The sequence below is a fragment of the Pholis gunnellus genome, assembly GCF_910591455.1.
Source record: "Pholis gunnellus genome assembly, chromosome: 1".
Taxonomy (NCBI): domain Eukaryota; kingdom Metazoa; phylum Chordata; class Actinopteri; order Perciformes; family Pholidae; genus Pholis; species Pholis gunnellus.
In genome coordinates this window covers 565,383-593,359 of record NC_136528.1, presented here as the reverse complement: position 1 = coordinate 593,359, position 27,977 = coordinate 565,383, and the positions used below count along the sequence as shown (strand labels likewise).

The following is a 27,977-nucleotide window of genomic DNA, read 5'->3' as shown; positions in this document are numbered from 1 at the left end:
AACAGTGTTGGAGATCTAACAACCTTTAATCTTACTGTCAACTCTTTTCTTACGTTATCATTTCATGAATGAACTCTTGTGTTGACAAACGTCCCTCTGAGGACACGAGGACAGCGTCATCATGAGCATTAACCCCTCAGCTGCTCCAGCAGCAGAACAATAATCCTCACGGTTTATAATCTGAATCATAAAACAATTGTGTGTGTGTGTGTGTGTGTGTGTGTGTGTGTGTGTGTGTGTGTGTGTGTGTGTGTGTGTGTGTGTGTGCTGAGAATCACTTCAATCCTGTAGCTTCCTTAATAATTTACAGTCGAACATTCAATCGACATTCAACCGACAGATAAAAACCTGACAGATGATTTATGATTCATGAGGACAGACGAGGATTATTCAGTTGACTTCTGTCTGATGTCTTCTTCTCTAATGTCTTCTTCTCTTATGTCTGTCTCTTCTTCTTCTCTTGTGTCTTCGTCTCTCTAACCCTTTGACCTTTTTCTCTGACATGAGCTACAGAAGAATAAAGGTCTCATGACAGATGAAACCGTCCCGTGTCTCTCTGTCTTCATGACATTAGAGCTGCTCATCTCATCGCAACTTTAATGCAATGAATCATGAAATCACAATGTCTGTTTCTCGTCAAGTAGATTTACGTCCAATCACCATTTATTAAATCTCCATCCATTAAAGAGCGCCCCCCCCCCCCTCAGCATCGTCCACTAATCCTTATTACAGAGGGGGAGAAGAGGACGGGGTCTCCGCCTGTCACATCCCACCACTGAAGGCTGGACCACGGGAGAACCACAGGAGAGGACGGGGGACAGAGGAGACACGGGAGGATGAACGAGGAGGACAGCTGATCTTTTACCAACATGGAGGGCAGAGGGAGGAGAGGGACGAACGGGTCCTTCAAACGGTCGTCCATCAAACGCAGCGCGTCGTCTGGATCTCAGAAGGTAGGACAGATTCAAACCCACGACTTTCTTTACATGCTAAAGGAGACGGAGCGTCTCAGGTGGATCAGATGTGAGTCTGGTTCAGTGTCAACTCATTCCAGATGTTTAAAGGTCTCTCAAAGACACATCTGTACGGTTCCTCCTCCCACAGTCTGAGACCTGATCTCAGACTCCAGGACAGAAAAGAGGAAGTTCAACTTTCTGTCCGTCTTCAAAATCAATTCATGAATCTCATCTCTCAAAGTCCATCCCTCCTTTTCTCCTCTGTCCTCCTCCTCTACCCTCTTCTCTGCTTCTTTCTCCTCATCTTCCCCTTTTCACCCCCCCTCCTCTTTCTTCCTCTACCTCGTCCTGTTCTTTCTCTTTCTCCTCCGCCCTCCTCTTACAACTTCTACTCCTTTTATTCCTCCTCCTCAATCTCTTTCTACTCCTCCTCCTCCTCCTCCTCCTCCTCTTCCTTCCTCCTCGGGTCATGTGATCAGTTCAGGGTAATTGACTTCATGTGATCGGCTGTTTTTTTTCAGACAAACTTGTGACTGAATTTCTTTCTGGAGAATGTTTCTCAGCTTTACGATGTAAAACTCTACTTTAAAGGTTTATGAAACCGCTGCAGAGCTGAAACATCCTCCTCCTCCTCCTCTTCATCTTTACAACTAACATCTGTCGATAACCAAAAACCTTCACGATAAACACAAATCAATAGTAGAACCTTGTATATAACCACATATATGTATTTATAACGTCACCTTTATTGTTTTCATTAATTAATACAGTTTTGATTATGGTTTGACAGAAGTACTCAATCAATAAACTATTATTTATATATATATATAATATATCTCAGAGTGCAATACACATTCATGAGTCAACAGAAGCCTGATGGTCTTATTGATAATCTGCTGACACGTTTATACATCTGTTTCATTCTCAGATGAATTAAAATATTTTGTTGTCTGAACCTAAGAAGTGTTGTTGTCTAAACCTAACTAAGTAGTTTAGTTGTCTGAACCTAACTAAGTAGTGTTGTGGTCTAAATCATAATCTAAGTCATTAATTGTTAGCTTTAGACTAGTGTGACGCCATGGGGAAAACATTAACATTATCAAGAGTTTCGCAAAGTGAGGCTCGTTACCACGGTAAAGTTAGCCAGGACATTTCTTCCAGTATTCATCATGGCACTCAACATGTTATGACATTTTAATGTCAACATGACTGGATGCTGCAAATTCAAAATAATAACCTACATCATTGTACAAAACATAACTCATGAACGAGCACTGCTACAGCCTGCATACCTCGTCCATCAGGGTGAAATAACACGTTTCTACCAGGCGACAACCTCTGGTTCTAAAGTGAAGCCAAAGCTTCACGTGTTAAAGCTGCATTCTCTCTAGTGTCCACCAGGGGGCGACTCCTCTGGTTGTATAGAAGTCTATGAGAAAATGACTCTACTTCTCTCTTGATGTGGTAGAACATCCCGGTACTTTTTCAATACTATGTATGAGGACATTCTGAAGGGGAGAGGAGGAAACATGGAAATAGATTAATATATAAAACATGTTGAGCCTCTTGTGGACATTTGGACAAATGTTGGATGCATAGTTTATTTTGTTTGCCATTTTGTGTCTAAATAAATAACCAAAGAAATTCAACTTTAATGATTGATGTCATTGTAAATGTGTTATTCTGCACTAAAGATGTTCTAGTTCTACTTCTACTTATGAATGTTCTGTTTCTATAGAGGAGCAGGACTTTTACTTTGAAGTGAAAAATCAAAGCCACAGAGAGTAAAATGTGACCGGAGGGAAAAACGCCCCGAAACTGCTTGAGGTTCAGAGAGTTCACACCAAAAACACAAGAACATGAAGAAATCAACCAGAAAAAAACCCTGAAAAGTCAAAACAGAAAAATACAAACAGGTCAATACATAACTTTATTTTCAATATTCAGAACTTGTTCTGACAGGAAGTCGTTCTGTGATGAAGTTCACAACGTTCAGTGTCGGTTGATTCTGTGTTTTATCTCTGAGCTCAGGGCGTTCCTAATATTCTGACCACTTTGTGTTCGTAAACAGGAAGGACAAAATAATAGAAACACCTGGTCCCTTTTTCTCTGTGTTCGTTCTCAGTGAATCTCCTTTAGACCGCCGGTCGGAACAGATCAAACATTTGAAGACGTCATGAAGATGAATCATTATTTCTGTCATTTTACAGATGAAATGATCTAATTATCAGATAAAACAGTTAAAACATTTGTTACTTTTAGCCTTGAACTCAAAAAACTCAAAAACTAAATGGATCCAATAAAGTTGTTGTTTTTCCACCAGAACATTTCCAAAATATGCAGAAAATAAAGATGAACATTCAAATGAATGATCAACATATTTGGGATAACATTGTGTTGAGCTGGACTCTGATCTGATGGTGGTGATCTGAACTGGACTGAAGAAGACTCCCTTCTGTTGAGACTGTGGAGGAAGGATCAGCTGGAGGTTTGGAGGGATTTTCTCAAAGCAGATTTGTTGTGAATGAAAACACTCGACGGGTCACGAGTCTCCCTGAAGGATTACCTCGGACTGGAGTCATGAGACCGGCTGCAACAAAGAGCTCCGCTGCCTCACATGCTCGTCATATGAACCCGCTCGGCTGCATAGAGTCAACTCTGTTCTTATCTCCGGAGCTGCACCCACGCTGCAGACTGAGCCGGGTCCTGGTTCTCAGAGGGCAGCTGGGTCCTTCACAGAGCTGCTGGTCCTCTGCAGAGCTGCTGGTCCTCACGGAGTTCTTGGACCTCAAAGAGCAGCATGGTCCTTCACAGAGCTGCTGGTCCTCAGAGAGCTGCTGAGTCCTCAGAGAACTCTTGGTCCTCAGTCTGGCCCAGTTTCAGGACGAAGACGTCTGGACGTTGAGGTACAGACGGTAGTGTCCCTGCTGCAGGACGACCTGTCCAACACAGATCCGTGATTCTCGTCCTGCTGCTTGTTCTGAAGATGAAACGTCTCGCAGGTTGGACATAAAAATGATTAAAGCATCAGCTAGTTTGGGACGTTTTGGAGTTTAGAAAACAGGACAAACCAAACTCCTGTTTTCTTCTCTGTCCAATCAGAGGACAGCTCTGCCAGGACGGCTTCTGATTGGTCCATTTATATGTAGAAATCCCCACAGTCAAAATCAGTGGGAATAATTCATGTGGGTTTATCTCCGCGTTTCATTGAAATGATTTTCACATTTGAAGAGAAACGTAAAAGTAAATCAAATCGTTTTATTTCATCATCTTCATTTTACAGATTATTTCCAGTGATTCTGTCTTTTTAATTATTAGTATTAGTATTAATAAACAATCACATCTAACCGTCATATAACATCCGTTATGTTAACGTCCACACCGTCAGTCCTGAGACCTGAACAGAGACCTGAACAGAGACCTGAACAGAGACCCACAGAGTCCTCAGGCTGGATCCTCTGTGTGTTTTCTCTGCAGCAGCCGGATTAGATCCACTCTCCCAGTAATTAGCCAGATGCATCCAGCCATGAACAGTTAGTGGTGCTTTAATGTGGAGCTACAGATTAGTGTAATCCGCCTCTTCTGGTTTATCTGTCTGTTAAAGGATTCGTTCAATTTGTTGTCAACATCATTCTGAGATTTAAAGTCTGATCTTCGTTTGGAAAGATGATTTTTTGTACAAACATTTATGAGCAACACTTCCTGTAGAACACTGATCATTATTATCACTGTTTTTATGGGTCTGCAGTGCTTAATGCTTTGCATAACAGACATTACACTTCAGATTTAATCTGTATTATGAAGAGTCTGTGTTTCTGTGTTAGCGCCTCCTGCAGGTCAGAGGAAGAACAGCATCGCTGTCTTTATTCTTCATCGTTCGTCTTCTATCAGTTATTTATTTGAGGAAATGAACGACATTGAAGTGTTATGTTTGTGTGTCCTGATGTTTACTTCCTGTTTGTCTTCAGACTCAGAGAGCGTGGATCGAGAGAACCTTCCAGAAGAGAGAATGTTTCCAGATTATTCCCAGCAAAGACGCCAGCAGGTACTGAAGACCCTCAACGATATTAACATTATTATTATTATTATTATTATCATATATTCTGTCTTGTTTCTCTGCCGTCTCATTAAGGTTTTGTCCGTCTTTGTCGTATCGTCCAGGTGCGGTTGTGGTCTGCCGGTGACGCAGCACCCCTCCGTCCCTCCGGGGCCCAAAGAGGAGGCGGCCCCTCTGGTTCAGCTGGAGGTCCAGCCTGCAGAGAGATGGAGCCCCCTGAGACACACCCAGACCTCGTCCACCGACGCCTACGGAGTCATCGAGTTCCAGGGAGGAGGACACGTCAACAAGGCCATGGTGCTTCAAATATTCAATAGTATTATAATGAACTATATTTAATTTAATTACATTTTAATAGTAATATTTTTTTCATTGGAATATTTTTTATTTTGTATTTTATATCTAAATATTAAATATCAGATTTTATATATTAAACATCAATGTTTCTGCTGCTTCCACATTGGATCAATAACAGCTCCTCCTCTTCCTCCTCTTCCTCCTCTTCCTCCTCTTCCTCCTCTTCCTCCTCTTCCTCCTCTTCCTCCTGCAGTACATCCGGGTCTCCTATGACTCCAAACCGGACCAGCTGCTCCACCTGATGGTGAAGGAGTGGCAGCTGGAGCTCCCCACGCTGCTCATCTCGGTTCACGGAGGTCTGCAGAACTTCGACCTGCCCCCCAAACTGAAGCAGGTCTTTGGTAAAGGACTGATCAAAGCCGCGGTGACCACCGGAGCCTGGATCTTCACCGGAGGAGTCAGCACTGGTACTGAACTCTTTCTTTAAGTTAACAGGATGAACATCATCGAGTCAGTTAATATGAATATGTACAGCTTTATAAAATGATGTTTGTGAGACTACATGACAAAGCAGACCTGTTCCTCTGACTGGATCCTGGTCTCCGTGGTGTTTCAGGAGTGATCCGCCACGTTGGAGACGCTCTCAAAGATCATTCGTCAAAGTCCAGAGGGAAAGTCTGGGCCATCGGCATCGCACCGTGGGGGATCATCGAGAACAAGGAGGACCTCATCGGGAGAGACGTAAGATGAACCAGACCAAAACCAGACTGAACCAGAGTCAGACTGAACCAGAACCAGATGAACCAGACCAAAACCAGACTGAACCAGACCAAACCAGACTCAATCAGACAGAACCAGATAAACCAGACCGAAATGGACCAAACCAGAGTGAACCAGAATCGGACTGAACCAGTTTTATTGCCGAGCCCTCAGCCAGCTCTACTTCCTGGTCCTCTCATGGTGGTCTGAGGACAGACTGGACGCTACAGAGACTCACTATCGCCTCTCCAGGTTACAAGTGGTACTACAAGACAGGACGGGCTAGCTGGTTAGCATGCTAACATCAGTAGTTATCAGAGATCTGCTCCCTGCAGTAACGGCATGGACCAGGAGAGGTCCACATGTTCAGTGCTGTTTAGTAAATCATTACCACGTTATCATAAAGACGTAACATCTGACTTGAGACTCAATTGTCACTCCTCCTGATTGGACCAATCGCGTCGTTGTGTGTGCGTTCCAGGTGACTCGGCCCTATCAGACCATGTCCAACCCGCTCAGCAAGCTGTCGGTCCTGAACAGCAGCCACTCCCACTTCATCCTGTCCGACAACGGGACCAGCGGGAAGTACGGCGCCGAGGTCCGACTCCGCCGGCAGTTGGAGAAGCACATCGCTCTGCAGAAGATCAATACACGTGAGTCGCTCACCATGTGACACCATGTGACCTGTTTCAAGGGCCAGATCACGCAAACCACTACCAGTACAAAGGTAGATTTCATTGATGATGTCTTGCTGCATTCTCTCTAGTGTCCACCAGGGGGCGACTCCTCTGGTTGTATAGAAGTCTATGAGAAAATGACTCTACTTCTCTCTTGATTTATTACCTCAGTAAACATTGTAAACATGAGTTTATGGTCTCAATCTCTAGTTTCAAGTCTTCTTCAATACAGCATGATGTTCATTTAGTGAATGATGGTCCATTTAGAGTCACACAGACCATAAAGCAGGGGATGCTTTAGGGGCGGGGCTACACAGTGAGACCAGCCAATCATGTGACCTGTGGGTTTCCCTTTGTCTTCCTATGCCTGGAGGTGTCTGTAAGGCAGGGACAGCAAAGGGAGGCTCAGCCATCACTCACTTCAACCAGGAGAACACCACACCGCTAACCAGAGACACGAAAGACACTGGAGACAGACCAGAGCTAACCAGAAACACCAAAGACAGACTAGAGACACCAGAGACACTGAGAAAGATGTGCTCCTGTATTGTGGTCGTTACTGTTTTCGTCGTTGTTGTTTTCGACGACGTTGACGTTTTTGTTGTTGTTGTTGTCGTGGTAGCGGTCCTTGCAGGGTCTCCCCCCGTTACAAATACTGAATGTGTGTCCTGTGTTTCAGGTCTGGGTCAGGGCGTCCCTGTAGTGTGTCTGATCCTGGAGGGGGGTCCTAACGTCATCTCCATTGTGTTGGAGAGTCTGAGGGAGGACCCTCCGGTCCCCGTTGTGGTCTGCGACGGCAGCGGTCGAGCCTCCGACATCATTTCCTTCGCACACAGATACTGCGGCGAAGACGGGTGAGTGACTCTCACGGACTTCAGTCCGGATACACGATTCAGACTGTTAGACCGACTCTGGTTTGTCGGATTTCTGCAGATCAATCTTTCAAGATTCTGGACTCATTGAAGACCTGTTGAGGTGTTTCATTTCTAAAGTCCTGCTCTCACATTCCTCCTGGTCACCTGACCCTCCGCTGTTCCTCCTGCTCAGGTTGCTGAGCGACAGCGTCAAAGATCAGCTGCTGGTCACCATCCAGAAGACCTTCAACTACAGCCGCAGCCAGGCGCAGCAGATCTTCCTGATGGTGATGGAGTGCATGAAGAAGAGAGCTCTGGTAGGTTCGGATGGACTCGTGCCAGCGTTTATTCATTCATGTCCGTCTTCCATCATGTGCAGCAATATAGCTGCTGTGTTTATTCATCACTTGTCCTGTGATTCATCATCATTAACCAACCACCTTTATATCTTACTGTGATTGTTTTCCACTGATGTGATGACAAACGTAATCTCTGCCTGGATTATGTTCGGAGGAAGCATTCGTTTGACTGAATAAAGCGACACGTTTATGTCACAGGTTAGAGGTCAGGGGGGGATGGAGGGTGTGATCAGCTCTAGACAAGGAGGCAAACTCCGGTTCGTCAAAGCTTCATGTGTTGAAGCTGCATTCTCTCTAGTGTCCACCAGGGGGCGACTCCTCTGGTTGTATAGAAGTCTATGAGAAAATGACTACTTCTCTCTTGATTTATTACCTCAGTAAACATTATAAACATGAGTTTATGGTCTCAATCTCTAGTTTCAAGTCTTCTTCAATACAGCATGATGTTCATTTAGTACATGATGGTCCATTTAGAGTCAAACAGACCATAAAGCAGGGGATGCTTTAGGGGCGGGGCTACACAGTGATTGACAGGTCTCTACCAGAGACGTATACGGCGTCTCTACGTCGCTCCTCCAGCAGGGCGGACCTGCTGTGACATTAACATAATGGCCGCGGTGTGACTTTCGACCCCCTGAACTGCGCCTCTTAATGGAGATTGTTCTGTGATCCTCCCGCCCCTTTTTTATTTAATCCCACAATCCTCTGCTTCGTCCTGAGCTCAGCTGCTCCGTCAACTCACATAAAATCACATCAATTCACTTAAAACGATCCGTCATCAGATTAAAAGGCTGCAGGTTCAGATGTTTCTGCACAGATCTGAGATCAATATGTTTCTCTCAATCACGTGGTCTCCGTCCGTTAGTTTGGTTTAGCCCGTTAACGGCAGCGTGTCTCTGTGTCTGTGTGTGTCTTTGTCTCTTGTGGTATATTGTCCTAAAATAAAGGATTGTTTAGCACAACAGGATTTATAATACTTCCAAAACAAAGTTACCAGTTAAAGGTGAAGAACCAGCTTCATTTCTCTGTGATGATGTCAGACACTTAAAATAACAACAACCAGCTCTGTTAGTGGACGGACCCTCAGCGATCACATTACAGTCCGTCCTCCATCAGTACTGATTAAAGGTACTGGATCAGATTGAAGGTACTGGACCAGATTGAAGGTACTGGACCTGATTAAAGGTACTGGACCAGACCAGATTGAAGACATTGTTGTCCTCATTGATCTCTGAGACACAGAAACATGAGAAAATGAGGCTGAACGATCCCAAAGTTCCTCTTTGACTCTTTGACTCTTCTTCGGTGGTTCTCCTCCACCGTCCCTTTAGTTCAGCAGCTACTGAGTAACATGACCTCCACTAGTGTGTAGATCAGTGTGTGTAGATCACAGTATTGTGTGTTGTGTGTAGATCAGTGTGTGTAGATCACAGTATTGTGTGTTGTGTGTAGATCACAGTGTTCAGGATGGGCTCAGAAGGCCAGCAGGACATTGAGATGTCCATCCTGACAGCTCTGCTCAAAGGTAACACACCAACATTCCTCCAGTCTCTCTCACACACACACACACACACACACACACACACACACACACACACACACACACACACACACACACACACACACACACCTGAATAGAATAGGAGGTTCTGTCCTCACCTGTGTTGTCTGTTGATGTGATTTCAGGTACGAATGCGTCGGCGTCTGACCAGCTGAGTTTGGCTCTGGCCTGGAACCGAGTGGACATCGCTCGCAGTCAGATCTTTGTGTACGGTCACCACTGGCCTGTGAGTTCAGACGATACGTAGAATATGATCTCTGATCCATCTGTTGGGGGGAACGTGGACCTGGATCTGGTCCAAACTTGTCAACACTACCATCATCTACCTCTGTTTGTTTTGCAGAATGCATTTTTTAGGAAACAGTTTGTCTGTATTATTTTCTTTATGAACATCTTTTACAGTCGAAGATGTAACGTTCAGGTACCACACAGAACGGTGGATGTTTGGACTTTGATGGCAGGTTTACGTACTAAAACTTTAGCGTATCAGTATTTATCACTAAAGCAACAATCAAATCACAAAGAAAGTAGTTTTGGTAGTTTTCATGAAGAGTTGAACTCACCAGCATTTACCTTGTTCAGTATCTAACCATAAAGACCTCCATCTCTCAGTCTGCAGTATATTCTTTCTTCTTGTAAAATAAATCCCATGATCCCGTTAAGTATCTTCAGCACCAAATATGAACAATAATCCCCCAGAAAGTCGGTATTTCCTCCTGTTATTTTGATTGAAAAACTACAGCAACCAGCTGTTTTAATAAAACAAAAGTATTAAACTATTAAACTATAGCCTACAAAGGAGAGTGGGGCATCTTGTGACATCACACTCACTCATTTTACATATTACATAAATTAATAAAATCTAGTGCATAAATGTATAATTTCAAGATTTATACTTTTCACTTCAATATAGAGTATAAATGGTTACATTTCTTGCCCCCATCTCTGGGTAACTTGTCACACATTCTATACGTAGTAAATTGTCACATTATACGTTTTAACAGATAAAGGTAGAGGCTCATTTATACAGTTAATAGTCTGTGAACAGTGATTCATTTAGACAGATATTTGTAATACCATCAGTATCCATGCATTCAAAAATGTAAGTAAATATAAACGTGACCGAGAGGCATGACGACGTCTCTTCCCTCTCGTTAGAGTTGGAGGAACAGAAGGAGGAAGAAGATGGTCCAGAAACACTCAAAGACTTAGACAAGCAGAGAAGTTCATTTTCTCCATGAACGGATCACTTGTTCCCTCGGTTCACGTCTACGGTTGGAAGCGTTACTTTGTTCATGTCTGGTTCACTGACTGTGTGTTGATGGTGTTTGTTCTGCAGCCTGTGAGCTCATCATCCACCGACCGGCCTAAAAGTCCGGTGGCCCAGCGAGCGCCGACGGGAGGAGGCAAAGGAAAAGCCCGAGGAAAGAAAGGAAAAGGAGGCAAAACCAAACCTGAACCACCTGAAGAGACCGACCCCAGGAAACTAGAGCTGCTCAGCTGGGTGAGACGCTGGAATAAAACCGACATCATGATCCTTGATGGTGATGATGGTGGTGATGATGGTGATGGTGATGATGATGGTGATGATGATGGTGGTGATGGTGATGTCGATAATGATGACGATGGTGATGATGTCGTTGTTGCAGGTGAACTCTCTGGAACAGGCCATGATGGACGCTCTGGTGTTGGACAGGGTGGACTTTGTGAAGCTGCTGATCGAGAACGGAGTGAACATCCATCACTTCCTGACGATTCCTCGTCTGGAGGAGCTCTACAACACGGTGAGGCTCACCTGAAGACACCATGTGGTCCTCAGGGTGAAACATCACCTGTATTTAAACACCTGAGTCATTTCAGAGCAGTAAGGACACTGTGGCACGTTTAAATGTGTGTGTGGTCAAATTAAAATGCTTTATTAATGTGAAACAGCATTTCATAGTGATGACTTCAAATATGTGCTTTTTACATGAGACAACAACAACAAGAATGAATGAAATAAAATATTACATATATAAATAAAGAGATCAATAGATTCAGATTAATTCACCGGTACAAAATAAATATTCAGTGTTTGCAGCAGATTAGTTTACTGATTGTAGAGCAGCTTTGAAACAACATAATCTAACTTTAGTGAAGTGCTCTTCTTCTTATCGCAAAGTGAGACGTTCAGAGCTGGTTAGCCTAGCTTAGCATAAACCAGGGAGCTTTACATTGAGTGAAAAGCTTCTTTGTAAATGTTCGTATTTATTGTGCTCAGTAAGCTGATGTGGAAAATAAACCTCAAGTAGAGCTGCAATCATTAAATGAATACACTTTATTATATTTCTACACAGAATGAAAACTGTGGATAGAAACAAATAAAGAAGAGAGGAGCTCCGCACAGAAGAACTCCGTTAATTCAGATTTAGTTGAATATCTTTCTGCACAAGCTGCTGACCTACCTCACAATAAAGCTGTATTATTTCACTAGATAATGATCATTTATATGTAACATGAATATTATGTATTTTATGTGGTAACAGTTAGAATAAATCATACAACTGATGATATATAAATGATATGAACTCAAACCAGAGAAAAGGTTCACTTCCTGTTCATGAACAGTTGTGATGATGAGTTATGAAACAAAAGCTTTTAAACATTGACATGTTTATCTGCAGCTTAACGTCCATCTTGTGTTATATCACCGCTGTCTCTAATCTTCATCTGCTTCACTCAAAACAAGTCACGTTATTGTCAGATTAGAGAGGAGCTCTCTGCCGTCTGTGCGTCGCTACACTTATATTATTATGTCTCATTATTATGATGTTCACACAAAGTTAAACAAGTCCTATTAGAGAAACACACGTGTGTGTAATCACTCCGACAGCTGCCGTGTTCATCAGTTATCATGTCATTAATCAAGTATAATACTAGTATAATATAGTATAATACTAATATAATAATTTATAATATGTATACACAACAGGACGGAGCCACGATTCAATGTATTGTGTTTTAATTATATACATAATGAATGAAGGTCATTTATACAGTGGATCACAGTTCACTGCATTATTAATATTCATCGTTTCTCTCCTGTAGAAGTTGGGACCGACCAACACGCTGCATTTTGTGGTCAGAGACGTGAAAAAAGTGAGTTTTGTGTTATTTAAACATTAAAAAGTTTTTTTTTTATTTCTCCAGAACAATTTTAATGTTTATCATCTAAACACTAATAATGTATTTATTGATCTCATGAGTCTCCACAGGATTCAGTATTTATGTTACTCAATAAACTTTAATGTTGTTTTTTATAAGTTTATGATCTGATCATATGATCTTATATTACATAACTGCTCCCGTTTATAACAACAAGATATACACACAATAACAACAATGATCTATTATTATTATTATTATTTTAACAATGATGTACACGATATAAATAGAGTATTCTATGTATGTATTGTCTTTTTAATAATAAATCACTTTCAGCATTATCCTCATGTTATGAAGGTCAAGCTATCATTGATTAATAATGTTCTTAATCAGTTTTAAATAAATACTCATTTCACTTGTGATTTATTCGTAAAGTGTTTATTGTAAAGTGTTTGTTCATGTCCTTGCTCTGTGCTCTGTGCTTCAGGGGAATCTGCCTCCAGACTACCAGATCACACTGATCGACATCGGGCTGGTTCTCGAGCTGCTGATGGGCGGAGCTTATCGCTGCAACTACACCAGGAAGAGCTTCAGGACGCTTTACAACAACCTGTACGGCCTCAAGAGAGTGAGTGAGCCCACAACTACAGGATCATGTTAATATCATACAGGGTCATGTTAATAAAACTACAGGATCATATTAACAAAACTACAGGATCATGTTAATAAAACTACAGGATCGTATTAATAAAACTACAGGATCATGTTAATAAAACTACAGGATCGTATTAATAAAACTACAGGATCATATAAACAAAACTACAGGATCATGTTAATAAAACTACAGGATCATGTTAATAAAACTACAGGATCATGTTAATAAAACTACAGGATCATATTAACAAAACTACAGGATCATGTTAATAAAACTACAGGATCATATTAATAAAACTACAGGATCATGTTAATATCATACAGGATCATATTAATAAAACTACAGGATCATATTAACAAAACTACAGGATCATATTAACAAAACTACAGGATCATGTTAATAAAACTACAGGATCGTATTAATAAAACTACAGGATCATGTTAATATCATACAGGATCATATTAATAAAACTACAGGATCATGTTAATAAAACTACAGGATCATGTTAATAAAACTACAGGATCATATTAATAAAACTACAGGATCATGTTAATATCATACAGGATCATATTAATAAAACTACAGGATCATATTAACAAAACTACAGGATCATATTAACAAAACTACAGGATCATGTTAATAAAACTACAGGATCATATAAACAAAACTACAGGATCATGTTAATAAAACTACAGGATCATGTTAATAAAACTACAGGATCATATTAACAAAACTACAGGATCATGTTAATAAAACTACAGGATCATATTAATAAAACTACAGGATCATGTTAATATCATACAGGATCATATTAATAAAACTACAGGATCATATTAACAAAACTACAGGATCATATTAACAAAACTACAGGATCATGTTAATAAAACTACAGGATCGTATTAATAAAACTACAGGATCATGTTAATATCATACAGGATCATATTAATAAAACTACAGGATCATGTTAATAAAACTACAGGATCATATTAACAAAACTACAGGATCATGTTAATAAAACTACAGGATCGTATTAATAAAACTACAGGATCATGTTAATATCATACAGGATCATATTAATAAAACTACAGGATCATGTTAACAAAACTACAGGATCATGTTAATAAAACTACAGGATCATATTAACAAAACTACAGGATCATGTTAATAAAACTACAGGATCATATTAATAAAACTACAGGATCATGTTAATAAAACTACAGGATCATGTTAATAAAACTACAGGATCATATTAACAAAACTACAGGATCATGTTAATAAAACTACAGGATCGTATTAATAAAACTACAGGATCGTATTAATAAAACTACAGGATCATGTTAATAAAACTACAGGATCATATTAACAAAACTACAGGATCATGTTAATAAAACTACAGGATCGTATTAATAAAACTACAGGATCATATTAACAAAACTACAGGATCATGTTAATATCATACAGGATCATATTAATAAAACTACAGGATCATATTAACAAAACTACAGGATCATATTAATAAAACTACAGGATCATGTTAATAAAACTACAGGATCATGTTAATAAAACTACAGGATCATATTAACAAAACTACAGGATCATGTTAATAAAACTACAGGATCATGTTAATAAAACTACAGGATCATATTAACAAAACTACAGGATCATGTTAATAAAACTACAGGATCATATTAACAAAACTACAGGATCGTGTTAATAAAACTACAGGATCATATTAACAAAACTACAGGATCATGTTAATAAAACTACAGGATCATGTTAATAAAACTACAGGATCGTATTAACAAAACTACAGGATCGTATTAATAAAACTACAGGATCATATTAACAAAACTACAGGATCGTGTTAATAAAACTACAGGATCATATTAACAAAACTACAGGATCGTGTTAATAAAACTACAGGATCATATTAACAAAACTACAGGATCGTGTTAATAAAACTACAGGATCATATTAACAAAACTACAGGATCGTGTTAATAAAACTACAGGATCGTATTAATAAAACTACAGGATCATATTAACAAAACTACAGGATCATGTTAATAAAACTACAGGATCATATTAACAAAACTACAGGATCGTGTTAATAAAACTACAGGATCATGTTAACAAAACTACAGGATCATGTTAATAAAACTACAGGATCATCTTAATAAAACTACGGCTCATATTCATAACCTGCAGCATCACTTTCAAATGAACGTTCACAAACTGCAGCTTCACGTTGAAACGTTCCGTCCTGTTTGAATCCGACGTGTCTCCTGTGAAAAAAGCCGCCCTGTTTTTAGACCTTTGCTCGAAATTGCATACCCATACAGAAAAGACTGTAATTATGTAACTACAGGGTCTATTTTAATAATTTTGATGTTATAATAAAAGGTAACACTGGTGAGATTTGATCAGCTGTTTAAATATCAGTGTATATGTTACTGGCTAAGAGTAAATTAAGATGGCACACAGCTCAAAATGAAGTTTCAGGTTCGCCTGGAAAAAAAAGCACTTTTATTGTTATTTTTCTTGAAATGAGGCCCTGGCTAGCCTAAAAACTCACAAATCATAGCACAACATGTTAGCAGTCTTTCTGCAAAGTTTGACTTTGATAAAGTGAAGCAGAACGACATGAGAGATTTTAGTACAGAGAGGTTAGGCGTTTCCAAAATGTGCATTCGGGCACATTTGGGCACCATGTGTGCCATTTGAATTTTCTCATGTACCAAACTACATATTTCACTTGTATATTACTAATGGTGTTCAATACATCCCAATACAGCAGTTTTGGGCTTTTTTGGGGGTAAATTCAACCAGACATCCATCTTTTCCCATTCAAAATAACACAAATCAACTGAATATTGAATCCAAATGGAACAACACCCAACACTACAAACTACAAGCAGACCATGACTAGGCCAGGATTTTGGCCTGAGAACGCTAAAAAGATCGCAAACTCCACAACAATAAATCAATAAACCATTTATAAGAGAATCCATACAGTTTTATGCCTCCATCTCACACACACACACACACACACACACACATAACGATGCCAGGATTTTGGCCTGAGAACGCTAAAAAGATCGCAAACTCCACAACAATAAATCGATCAATAAATCGATCAATATAACATTTATAAGACAATCCATACCTTTCAGATGACGGAAGACGGTAATCCGAGTCACTCGAGGAGTCCTGTGTGTTGGCCGAAAACACGAGGTCTTCGTCGTCCGACGAAGAACCAGCCGGAATAAACTGACTGCTGGGATCTTCGTGCAGCAAATCCAGGACTTCCTCTGCGGTGAAACGTGTTTTGCTTCCTCGTTTCGACATCTTCGTAAAATTTAATGCCAACGTCTTCAAACAAACCGTAAAAACGAGGCTAAAAAAAGTCGCTGCGAGGCAAAAACAGGCGGAAGCGGCGAGTCAACAACGTGCAGGTGCTGTGAGACAAAAGGTGCTGCGCGTACCTGTGGTAGCGCGCGTACCTGTGGTAGCTGCGTCATCGCGATTCTCGTCTTGCTGGCTATTTTATATTTACGCGTGGCAATATCTCCCGAACCCATTGGTCGAGCTCCATGGTACATACCTCCCTTGAATTGTTAGAGCCAATAGAATTGAGTAATCCTGTTGAGAATGACTGACAGTACTGTTAGCCAGTCAAAATCAGCAAATCTCCGTAAATTGTGACGTGATGCTCCGAAAGCAGGGAGAAGGTTCCTCCCATCTCCCTCGCTCTAAATACCCTCCCAAGGAACAAGAATGAGGAATATATTAGACAGGAAGTCCGTTGAACTTTTACCGGCGAAAAAATGCGGCGATATATGCTTTTTCTTCATGAAAACGCCAAAGTTGAGGCATTTATATAAGGAGCCCCCCATCTGGACGGCCCGAGGTTTAATAAGATCTGCGACGTCGAGCATCAACAGAGGATTTAAGTAAAGTGTTGTTTTTTAAACATTAAATATCACGAAGCTTTAATATTAGTAGACTTCTGGAATAATGATTTGATCTTTTCATATTTTCTCTTCCAGCCCAAAGCTCTCAAACTTCTTGGAATGGAGGTGTGTTGTTGTTTTTTATATTTCTGAATCTCTGATATGAAAAGTATAAATAGTGGACTGAGTGTCTGATTGGTGGACTCATGTGGACCGGTTCCTGCAGGACGACGAGCCCCGTAAGGGCAAAGGGAAGAAGAGCAAGAAGAAGGAAGAGGAGGTGGACATTGACGTGGACGACCCCGAGCTCAGCAGGTTCCAGTACCCGTTCCACGAGCTGATGGTCTGGGCCGTGCTGATGAAGCGCCAGAAGATGGCGCTGTTCCTGTGGCAGCGGGGCGAGGAGGCCATGGCCAAAGCCCTGGTGGCCTGCAAACTCTACAAGGCCATGGCCCACGAGTCGTCCCAGAGCGAGCCGGTGGAGGACATCTACCAGGACCTGGAGAACAACTCCAAGTGAGTCACGCAGGAACCACGGAGACCAGGTCCCGTTCAGACCAGGGAGCCCACCGCAGGTCTGTGGCAGATCCAGACTGGGTCCATTAGACTGAACGTAAAACATAAAAAGTCAAAGAAAAGAGAACTTGAATGTAGAAATAAGCAGCTCATGAATCTGCTTCTAGCTCTGTATAGTTATAGTTAAAATAATAATCATAACACATTATAAAGCATCCTATAAAGCTGTATAAAGTGACGAGTCATAATATAATGGATCATGGTGTATTATAACTGCCATAGTCATAATGACCACAGAGAGTAACTTATAATCACTTTATAACGCGTTATAACACTGATTATTGTATATTATCTACATATTATAATGGATTAAAACTATGCAGACAGTGAACAGTGTTGTGTGTAGTGAAGCTGGGATCCTGAGGGGGCGCTGGTGAGTCTCTTCTGTTTGCAGGGAGTTTGGTCAGCTGGCCTACGAGCTGCTGGATCAGTCGTATAAACACGACGAGCAGGTGGCGATGAAGCTGCTGACGTACGAGCTGAAGAACTGGAGTAACTCCACCTGTCTGAAGCTGGCCGTCGCCGCTAAGCACCGAGACTTCATCGCTCACACCTGCAGCCAGATGCTGCTGACGGACATGTGGATGGGCTGCCTGAGGATGGGCAAGAGCAACAGCCTCCAGGTACCACACACACACAGGGAAGATAATCATTAAGAATGACATTTCATCAGCTGTCAGATATGATACTGAGGTGATTTATGTCTCCAGGTGATTTTAGGGATCGTCTTTCCTCCTGCGATTCTCCTCCTGGAGTTTCGTTTGGGAGACGAAGCTTCGTATCAATCGTCCAAAGAGAACGAAGAGAGCAAAACCAAAGAGGACGACAACAAATCCAGCAAGGTACCAAACCAGCGGATCAATAATAACTTCATTATTGATCAACAATAACTTCATGATTGATCCGCAGCAGGTTGAGTGTTTGAGGGTTTATTTCAGGACGCCGTCTCGAACGTCGACGCTACGTCAAAGAAAGGAGAAGAAGAAGAAGAAGACCAGAGTAAACACAAGAGGAGAACTCCCATCGGGAGGAAGATCTACGAGTTCTACAACACTCCCTTCACCAAGTTCTGGTTCAACACGGCAAGTTTCAAATATTACACTCAGTAATATCAACTGTGTTTATTTAAAAAGTAACCTCTGTGTTCTTTTGAACCGTGACCCTGTTTTCTCACGTTTCTAATGAGGACAACAGGGTTTTAAACTGTTGAAGAGAACAAACTGTAATGTAACGGTTTTATTTCAAGCTCAACTTGAAATGATGTGACAAAATAAAATACAACAATTATACCTTGTGTTGTTAGACAGTAGGGTAGTTTAGCATAATATTAATATTATAACCTGTGTGTGTGTGTGTATGTCAGATCTCGTACCTGGTATACCTGGCGTTGTATAACTACATCATCCTGGTCAAGATGGAGCGATGGCCGTCTCTGCAGGAGTGGATCGTCATCTCTTACATCATCACGCTGGGACTGGAGAAAGTCCGACAGGTAAACATGGAGACACACCTGAACCAAACCTTTACTGTTCACATCAGGTGAGACAGCTTCAAGTCCTGAGAGCCAAGTATTTCAGCTGTTCAGCTATGAACAGAGGTAATAATGATGCACTACCTAGTTGAGGTTATAACGCTGTAACCTTTGAAAACAAATCACGGCTGAGGCAGCGTTCTCTTCTCTAAAAACCAGCAGCCATATAAGAAGAGCCTAAAATCAATGAAATCAATAACTATTTGATGAAAGAATAAGTCAGACACTTTATGGATCTGATGAAACGGAGCTGATGTTACTGATGTCCAGTACAGTTAAACTCTGTCCCTCCATCAGATCCTGATGTCGGAGCCGGAGAAGCTGAAGCAGAAGATTAATGTGTGGCTGGAGGATTACTGGAACATCACCGACCTGGCGGCCATCTCCGTCTTCCTGCTCGGTTTGCTGCTGCGGCTGCAGAACGAGCCATCGATGGGCTACGGACGCGTCATCTACTGCGTCGACATCATCTTCTGGTACATCCGAGTCCTCGACATCTTCGGAGTCAACAAATACCTGGGACCCTACGTCATGATGATCGGCAAAATGGTACCGTATCACGTAAACCTGAGCCAGCCCTAACCATAAACCTGAACCAGCCCTAACCATAAACCTGAACCAGCCCTAACTATAAACCTGAGCCAGCCCTAACCATAAACCTGAACCAGCCCTAACTATAAACCTGAACCAGTCCTAACTATAAACCTGAGCCAGCCCTAACTATAAACCTGAACCAGCCCTAACTATAAACCTGAGCCAGCCCTAACTATAAACCTGAACCAGCCCTAACTATAAACCTGAACCAGCCCTAACTATAAACCTGAGCCAGCCCTAACTATAAACCTGAACCAGCCCTAACTATAAACCTGAACCAGCCCTAACTATAAACCTGACCCAGCCCTAACTATAAACCTGAGCCAGCCCTAACTATAAACCTGAACCAGCCCTAACTATAAACCTGAACCAGCCCTAACTATAAACCTGAGCCAGCCCTAACTATAAACCTGAACCAGCCCTAACCATGAACCTGAACCAGCCCTAACTATAAACCTGAACCAGTCCTAACTATAAACCTGAGCCAGCCCTAACTATAAACCTGAGCCAGCCCTAACTATAAACCTGAACCAGCCCTAACTATAAACCTGAACCAGCCCTAACTATAAACCTGAACCAGCCCTAACTATAAACCTGAACCAGCTCTAACTATAAACCTGAGCCAGCCCTAACTATAAACCTGAACCAGCCCTAACTATAAACCTGAGCCAGCCCTAACTATAAACCTGAGCCAGCCCTAACTATAAACCTGAGCCAGTCCTAACTATAAACCTGAACCAGCCCTAACTATAAACCTGAACCAGCCCTAACTATAAACCTGAGCCAGCCCTAACTATAAACCTGAGCCAGTCCTAACTATAAACCTGAGTCAACCCTAACTATAAACCTGAACCAGCCCTAACTATAAACCTGAACCAGCCCTAACTATAAACCTGAGCCAGTCCTAACTATAAACCTGAGTCAGCCCTAACTATAAACCTGAACCAGCCCTAACTATAAACCTAAGCCAGTCCTAACTATAAACCTGAGCCAGCCCTAACTATAAACCTGAGCCAGCCCTAACTATAAACCTAAGCCAGTCCTAACTATAAACCTGAGCCAGTCCTAACTATAAACCTGAGTCAGCCCTAACTATAAACCTGAACCAGCCCTAACTATAAACCTAAGCCAGTCCTAACTATAAACCTGAACCAGCCCTAACTATAAACCTGAACCAGCCCTAACTATAAATAAGACCATGAATGAAAGACATAAATGTCTCTGGTCCCATTGTCCTCCAGATGATCGACATGCTGTACTTCGTGGTCATCATGCTGGTGGTGTTGATGAGTTTCGGCGTGGCTCGACAGGCCATCCTCCACCCGGACGAGGAGCCAACATGGCGTCTGGCTCGAAACATCTTCTACATGCCATACTGGATGATCTACGGGGAGGTGTTTGCAGACTCCATAGACCGTAAGACTAGAGTTCATAGTGTGACCTTCAGTCAGTCAACTGTTAGTCCTCACCTGCTGTCCTCAAATCCTGTGTTATGTGTACATTGAAAACATGAAGCTTCTGCAAGGTAGAAATGTCCTCATGAGGTAGAAATGTCCTCATGAGGTAGAAATGTCCTCATGAGGTAGAAATGTCCTCATGAGGTAGAAATGTCCTCATGAGGTAGAAATGTCCTCATGAGGTAGGAATGTCCTCATTAAGCAGAAATGGCCTCATAATGTCCTCACTTAAGTTCACGAACACAGTGAAAGTGAACATAATGGAGATAAATGACTTATATTTTGTCGTTAATCCTCAAAATATCTTTTTTTTATTCTTCATATATTTATATATATTTGATATTTTCTGTTCATGTTGTTGTTATTTATTATTTCTGTCTCTTCTCTTGTCTCTCCTCTGACTGTTGAACAGTTTATGCGATGGAAATCAATCGTAAGTAACTAAATATACGTAAATGTACTCGCTAACAGCTCGTTGTTTAATTCTACCTGTAGAAAGAGGAAGTTTAGACAAATACATTGTGTTTCCTGTGGCTCTTTCATAATAAAAGCCACTGAATGGTTCAAAATAAAAATAACTACAGTATAGAGAGACTCTAAAAATGGAGTCTGACAAATTTGAGTTTTTCCACTTAATTTTACTTTCACTTTAAGTACAGTTCTAACTCAAACTACAAGAAATAAATGTCCTGTTCTGAGATAAAGACGTGTATAAAATGGAAGTTAACGGGAGTGGGCGTGTTTGTTTGTGTCTCAGCTCCGTGTGGCGACAACATGTACGATGAAGACGGGAAGAAGTTTCCTCCCTGTATCCCCGGAGCCTGGCTCACTCCGGCCCTCATGGCCTGTTACCTGCTGGTGGCCAACATCCTGCTGGTCAACCTGCTCATCGCTGTCTTCAAGTCAGTGTCACACACACACACACACACACACACACACACACACACACACACACACACAGAGGCAGACCTCAGATCAGCTACTGCTTAAACATCAGCAGTCATTTGAAATGTTCCCAGTTTGTATCATAAATAATCTGCATTTTAATCAAGTTTCAGTTAAAAATGTGTCTCCATATTACCTCTTTTATTCTAAATGGCTCAGGTATTAGCATGCTAACATTAGCTCTGTCATTTTACTGCCATCAGCTACATAACAGTTCCTCCAGCAGTTAGTGAATGTAAATATTTAGCAACAGCTAACAGCTACAACAACAACCTGTTTTTTATTTACCGATAAAAACTCTTAATAGTGGACGTGTAGCTAACTCGCTGTAGCTAGTTACTAACAACTCAAGAAGGACTTCACACATAAAGTTAGGAATGGATTCATGATAAACTGGTGAGAAGAGACAGCGAATCAGAATCTTTAAACAAATAGTAACTTAATTCAAATGTGTCTTTTTCGTCGGTCACAGAAAGTCAAACCTTCGTCCTCCTTCCTCTCCGCAGCAACACGTTCTTTGAGGTGAAGTCCATCTCCAACCAGGTGTGGAAGTTCCAACGCTATCAGCTGATCATGAACTTCCACGACCGGCCCATCCTGCCCCCCCCCCTCATCGTGCTCCCCCACATCTACATCGTCCTGCAGAGGCTCTGCTGCCGCTGCCGACGGAAGCCGGAGGGAGACCGGGACGACCGCGAGAGAAGACTCCGTGAGACCCGGTTCCTACCCGACCTCTGACCTCAGACTAGAACAAGAACCTGGTTCCTACCTGACCTCTGACCTCAGACTAGAACAAGAACCTGGTTCCTACCCGACCTCTGACCTCAGACTAGAACAAGAACCTGGTTCCTACCTGACCTCTGACCTCAGACTAGAACAAGAACCTGGTTCCTACCCGACCTCTGACCTCAGACTAGAACAAGAACCTGGTTCCTACCTGACCTCTGACCTCAGACTAGAACAAGAACCTGGTTCCTACCCGACCTCTGACCTCAGACTAGAACAAGAACCTGGTTCCTACCCGACCTCTGACCTCAGACTAGAACAAGAACCTGGTTCCTACCCGACCTCTGACCTCAGACTAGAACAAGACGATTTAACCCCGTTTGTTTCCTCAGAACTGGTGCTGAGCGCCGAGGAGCTGAAGAGTCTGCATGAGTTCGAGGAGCAGTGTGTGGAGGAATACTTCAGAGAGAAGGACGACGAGAAACAGTCGTCGAACAACGAAAGAATCAAAGTAACATCTGAGAGGTCGGGAAGAAACGTACTCACATCACACTGATTCAAATATAGTATTTCCAAAAAAGCTATAGATTATGTCAAAAAAAGGTTATGTATGGTATTTCCAAAAAATGTAATCTATACTATTTCATGAAACTATCATTCTAATGCATGTCATAAAGAAACCATAGTATTGCACAGCAAACACATTGTATAGTGTAGAGTGTCAACAAATGTCATGGTATAGTATGTCAAAGAGTATGTCAGAAAGAAATTAAGTATTTCCACAAAATGTCATAATAAATGATGTCATAAAACTGTCAGGGTATAGTATGTGTAAATAATTGTATAGTATTGTATGTAAAAAAAAACTTCACAGTATGACAAAAATAATAGTACAGTAGGTTTAAAATAATGTTATAAATAAGTCAGCATGTTGTTTTCAAAACATGTCAAACTAAATTTTGTCAATAAAATATCTTAAAAATATGTCATTGTGTAATATATCACAAAAGGTGTCATCAACAAATATGTCATATTATAGTATGTCGAAAAATGTCAGTTCAATATGTAAAGAAATGTCTCCTGCCAGATGGAAGAGGCATGAACAGGGTGAGAGGGGTCGGCTACAATCCTCCTCGCTCGCTTCAGGGTCCTCGTAGCGCCGCCTACCCTCAAGGGGACATGTTGGTCGGGTTTAGGAGTTCCTCAAAGTGCTTTTCCACCGCCCGACGATGTCCTCCGTCCGGGTCAGCAGCTAGAATATTTAAAAAGTAATATTATAGTATGTCATCAAAATATAAAAAGGTCATAGTTTAGTAAATCATGTAAAAGGAACAAATATGTCATAGAATACTATAATTATTGGAGTCATAGTGTCGTATGAACAATCTTTAAAAAGTAATTGTATACGTCATCAAAAATATAATAGTTAAGTATTTCATGAATAAGTCATAATATAGTATGACATCAAACATTTCATAAAAATGTCATTTTAGTCATCAACAATGTGAAAGAATACATAGTGATGTCATACAAAATGTAGTAAAACATAGTATGTCATGAAGAGTAAAAGAAATAATAGTATACAATGTCAAAAAAAGTAAAAAAAGTCATAGATGTGAGTCACACGAGTCATCGTCATAGTATATCATACAAATGTTTTTAAAAAGAGAAATGCACAGTATGTGTCACGGATGTTCCATAAAGAAAAATATTAGTAAATTAATAATATAAAGTTATTTTAATCTGTTTCAGGGTTTTAAAACTTTTATTTTTCACCACCTCCTCTGTAGTTACTGCTCTCTGCCTCTAGAGGGCAGATGTGTTGAGTTAAGTGAGGATATGGTTCTTTCTACGTTCTCAGGGTGGAGAACATGTTCATGCGTCTGGAGGAGGTGAACGAGAGGGAGCACTCCATGAAGGCCTCCCTGCAGACGGTGGACCTCCGCCTGGCTCAGCTGGAGGAGTTCTCCGGCCGCATGATGAACGCCGTGGAGAAGCTGGCGGGCGTCGACCGGGCCGAGCTCGTCCGCTCGCACTCCCGAGGGTCGTCCGTCTGCGAGCCGGCCGCTCTGCTGCGACGCGGCAGCATCAACAGCAGCGACGGTTACAGTCTGTACCAGTACCAGCTGGAGCACGAAGACCGGATCTCTGTCTCCGGAGACGCCGAGGGAACCGACAGGAGGGTCCAGCTGAGTCCAGAGAGACCCCCCATCGTCCAGGGAGGAAACACAACAGGTAGGACGACACAAAAGAACTAGTGAAGCTGATGCTTCATGTGTTAAAGCTGCATTCTCTCTAGTGTCCACCAGGGGGCGACTCCTCTGGTTGTATAGAAGTCTATGAGAAAATGACTCTACTTCTCTCTTGATTTATTACCTCAGTAAACATTGTAAACATGAGTTTATGGTCTCAATCTCTAGTTTCAAGTCTTCTTCAATACAGCATGATGTTCATTTAGTAAATGATGGTCCATTTAGAGTCACACAGACCATAAAGCAGGGGATGCTTTAGGGGCGGGGCTACACAGTGATTGACAGGTCTCCACCAGAGACGTATACGGCGTCTCTACGTCACTCCTCCTCAGTCCAGATGTGGTCACTTCCTGTTCACTGGTTGTTAAAAAAGACTAAGATGTGATGTAGACAAACTGAGACACCTGCTGGTGTTGATGTGAACTGTTTTTCCTCCTGTTTTCAGGTGATGTGAAGGAGTTCGGGTCGAGTCTGGAGGTCACACTGAAGTCGAGGACTCAGTCTCTGTCCAACGTCGACATCCTGATCTTTCCCTGCGACCCCGACCGCCGACACCCCCCCACATCGGGGGCGACGGCTTCGCCTCAGTCCGATGTGACGGACGCCAATGTGGAGAAACTGGTGGAGAAAACCCGGCTGGAGGCGGCGGTGTCCTTTCCTCTGGAGAGGTCAAAAGTCACACAGTACGTATCCTCCCCCTCCTCCAACAGGAAGTCCAGCTGCAGCAGCATCGTCTACAGCCCCACCCATCAGGACCAGGAGGGGCCGACCGGTTTGACCCCCCCGGGCTCACGGCGGGCTTTCGGATCTCCCAGCATGCCTCACCTGGGAGTCCATTCCTCCCTCAGAGTGACGGTGGAGAAGAACAAAGGCGACGAAACCAAACTAAAAACGGAGGAAATGTCGATCACGCCGGAACAGGGGGGTGAGACGGTGGACCATACCGATGGTAACAGAGGAGGGGAGGAGGAGCCGGAGGAGGAAGAGGAGGAGCTGCTGGTGGGGGAGGACAGGATGTACCCGACGCTGCGCTCCAAGAGTCTGAACGCCAACCCTTGGAAGATGAGAACGAAGAAGAAGGAGAGCGAGGAGACGCTTCACTCGGCCAGCAGCGTCAGAGACCTGGCGTCAGCGTTCAGCGGGGGGGCGGCGGGAGGAGGGTCACGGCTCAGAACCAGGTCCAGAGACTCTGACAGCTGATCCTACAGGACAGAGGTGACGCTGAACTGTAAACTCACACGGGGCAAAACCACCACAAATAGATTCCAAATAACAACGAACAGACTGAAAACGACCACAAAGAAACAAAAAACAACCAGAAAGAGACAAAAAAACAACCGCAAAAAGAAAAAAACGACCACAAGACGACCTCAAAGAGGCACAAAACGACTTCAAAGAGACAAAAGAACGACCACAAATAGATACAAAACGACCTCGAAGAGACACAAAACCAAATACAAATAACCAATAAAGGGAGCAAAATGACCTCAGGGACTCCAAACGACCACAAAGACTTTAAATTTGTCTGAATCTGTCGACGCCATGCACCACATATTTTATGTGTCAATATATTTACTGCTTGTTGTGAGATCTCTTGTGAGGGAACATAAATATCCTCATCGCTTGTAGTAATTTTACCAACAATGTTAAAAGATTAATTGTTCAGTTTTTGATAAGAACTATTTTTAAGACGTTCTTTCTTATAAAATATGTAAAGCAAAGATGCAACAATAGAATTAATTTTAGTAGAAATAAAAAATGAATGTAGTCTGAAACTCATCCCAGCTGTTAATTAAAGATAAAATCATTTTTTTATTTTTTAACTTAACGGATCAGGACACTGAACGTTCAACCTGATACGTTATTTGATTATATTATTTGTGTTTTTTCTTGTCATCTAATTTTCCACGTTTTGTAATATTCAGCATTAAAACGAGTACATTTAAACAATTTTCCTTTCATGGATAAAAAGGAAAGAGCTCACAATGTTTCATCAGAGTATATTTTATGAAAAATGCAAGAGAAAAATTCTGGAAGGATTAAAGGGAATAAATTCTACCTCTGAGTCATTTCTTCTGAAAATAAAAGACTGAATCATAACTTTTCTGAACTGTCTCCTTGTTTCCTTCACTTGTGTCCTTTTCTCACATCATGTGTTTGACTCACAAATGAAGGTCCCTCTAATCAAAGGCCAGTGAAATATCTGACAAATATAACAAAAGTACATGAAAAATATTAGGAAAAATTAGAAAAAATATACAACAAATATTAGTCCAGAAATGTGAAAAATATCAGCTTAAAATCCAAAATTATTTAATAAAAACAAATATCAGTAATACATCAAAAAAACCTCAGTACTATTTTGAGTATTAATATGAAAATCTTTGCAAAATATCAGACAAATATTAGTAAAATATTGGTTAAATATCCAACAAGATACACAAAAATTCTTATTAAAATTGTATCAGTAAAATTCAGGTTTTTAGATTTATATTTTAGATGATGATAAAAAACAAGCTAACCAATAAAATAATGATGTAATAATGTCATAATTGGTGGTCTAACAGTGAGATTAATAACGTAATATAGATAATAGAGATTATGAAGACTAATATAAAATGTTTC

At 41.5% G+C, this 27,977-nt stretch overlaps 1 protein-coding gene across 1 annotated transcript; it reads left to right on the top strand.

Moving 5' to 3' along the window:
• Nucleotides 1-869: 869 nt before the first annotated feature.
• LOC306696573 (transient receptor potential cation channel subfamily M member 1-like) lies at nucleotides 870-26,552 on the top strand (the record flags this gene model as incomplete). Its single annotated transcript, XM_079160230.1, has 29 exons — nucleotides 870-953; nucleotides 4,925-5,001; nucleotides 5,118-5,310; nucleotides 5,564-5,777; nucleotides 5,927-6,051; nucleotides 6,551-6,722; nucleotides 7,426-7,600; nucleotides 7,794-7,917; nucleotides 9,412-9,484; nucleotides 9,646-9,746; nucleotides 10,860-11,024; nucleotides 11,170-11,304; nucleotides 12,608-12,658; nucleotides 13,152-13,292; nucleotides 17,368-17,397; nucleotides 17,498-17,787; nucleotides 18,242-18,470; nucleotides 18,558-18,689; nucleotides 18,786-18,929; nucleotides 19,211-19,339; nucleotides 19,676-19,927; nucleotides 21,214-21,388; nucleotides 21,842-21,862; nucleotides 22,187-22,331; nucleotides 22,881-23,083; nucleotides 23,493-23,625; nucleotides 24,962-25,335; nucleotides 25,798-26,285; nucleotides 26,334-26,552. The coding sequence occupies 29 exons, from the start codon at nucleotides 870-872 to the stop codon at nucleotides 26,550-26,552; spliced, it is 4,794 nt and encodes a 1,597-aa protein (XP_079016356.1).
• Between the last annotated feature and the right edge of the window lie 1,425 nt (nucleotides 26,553-27,977).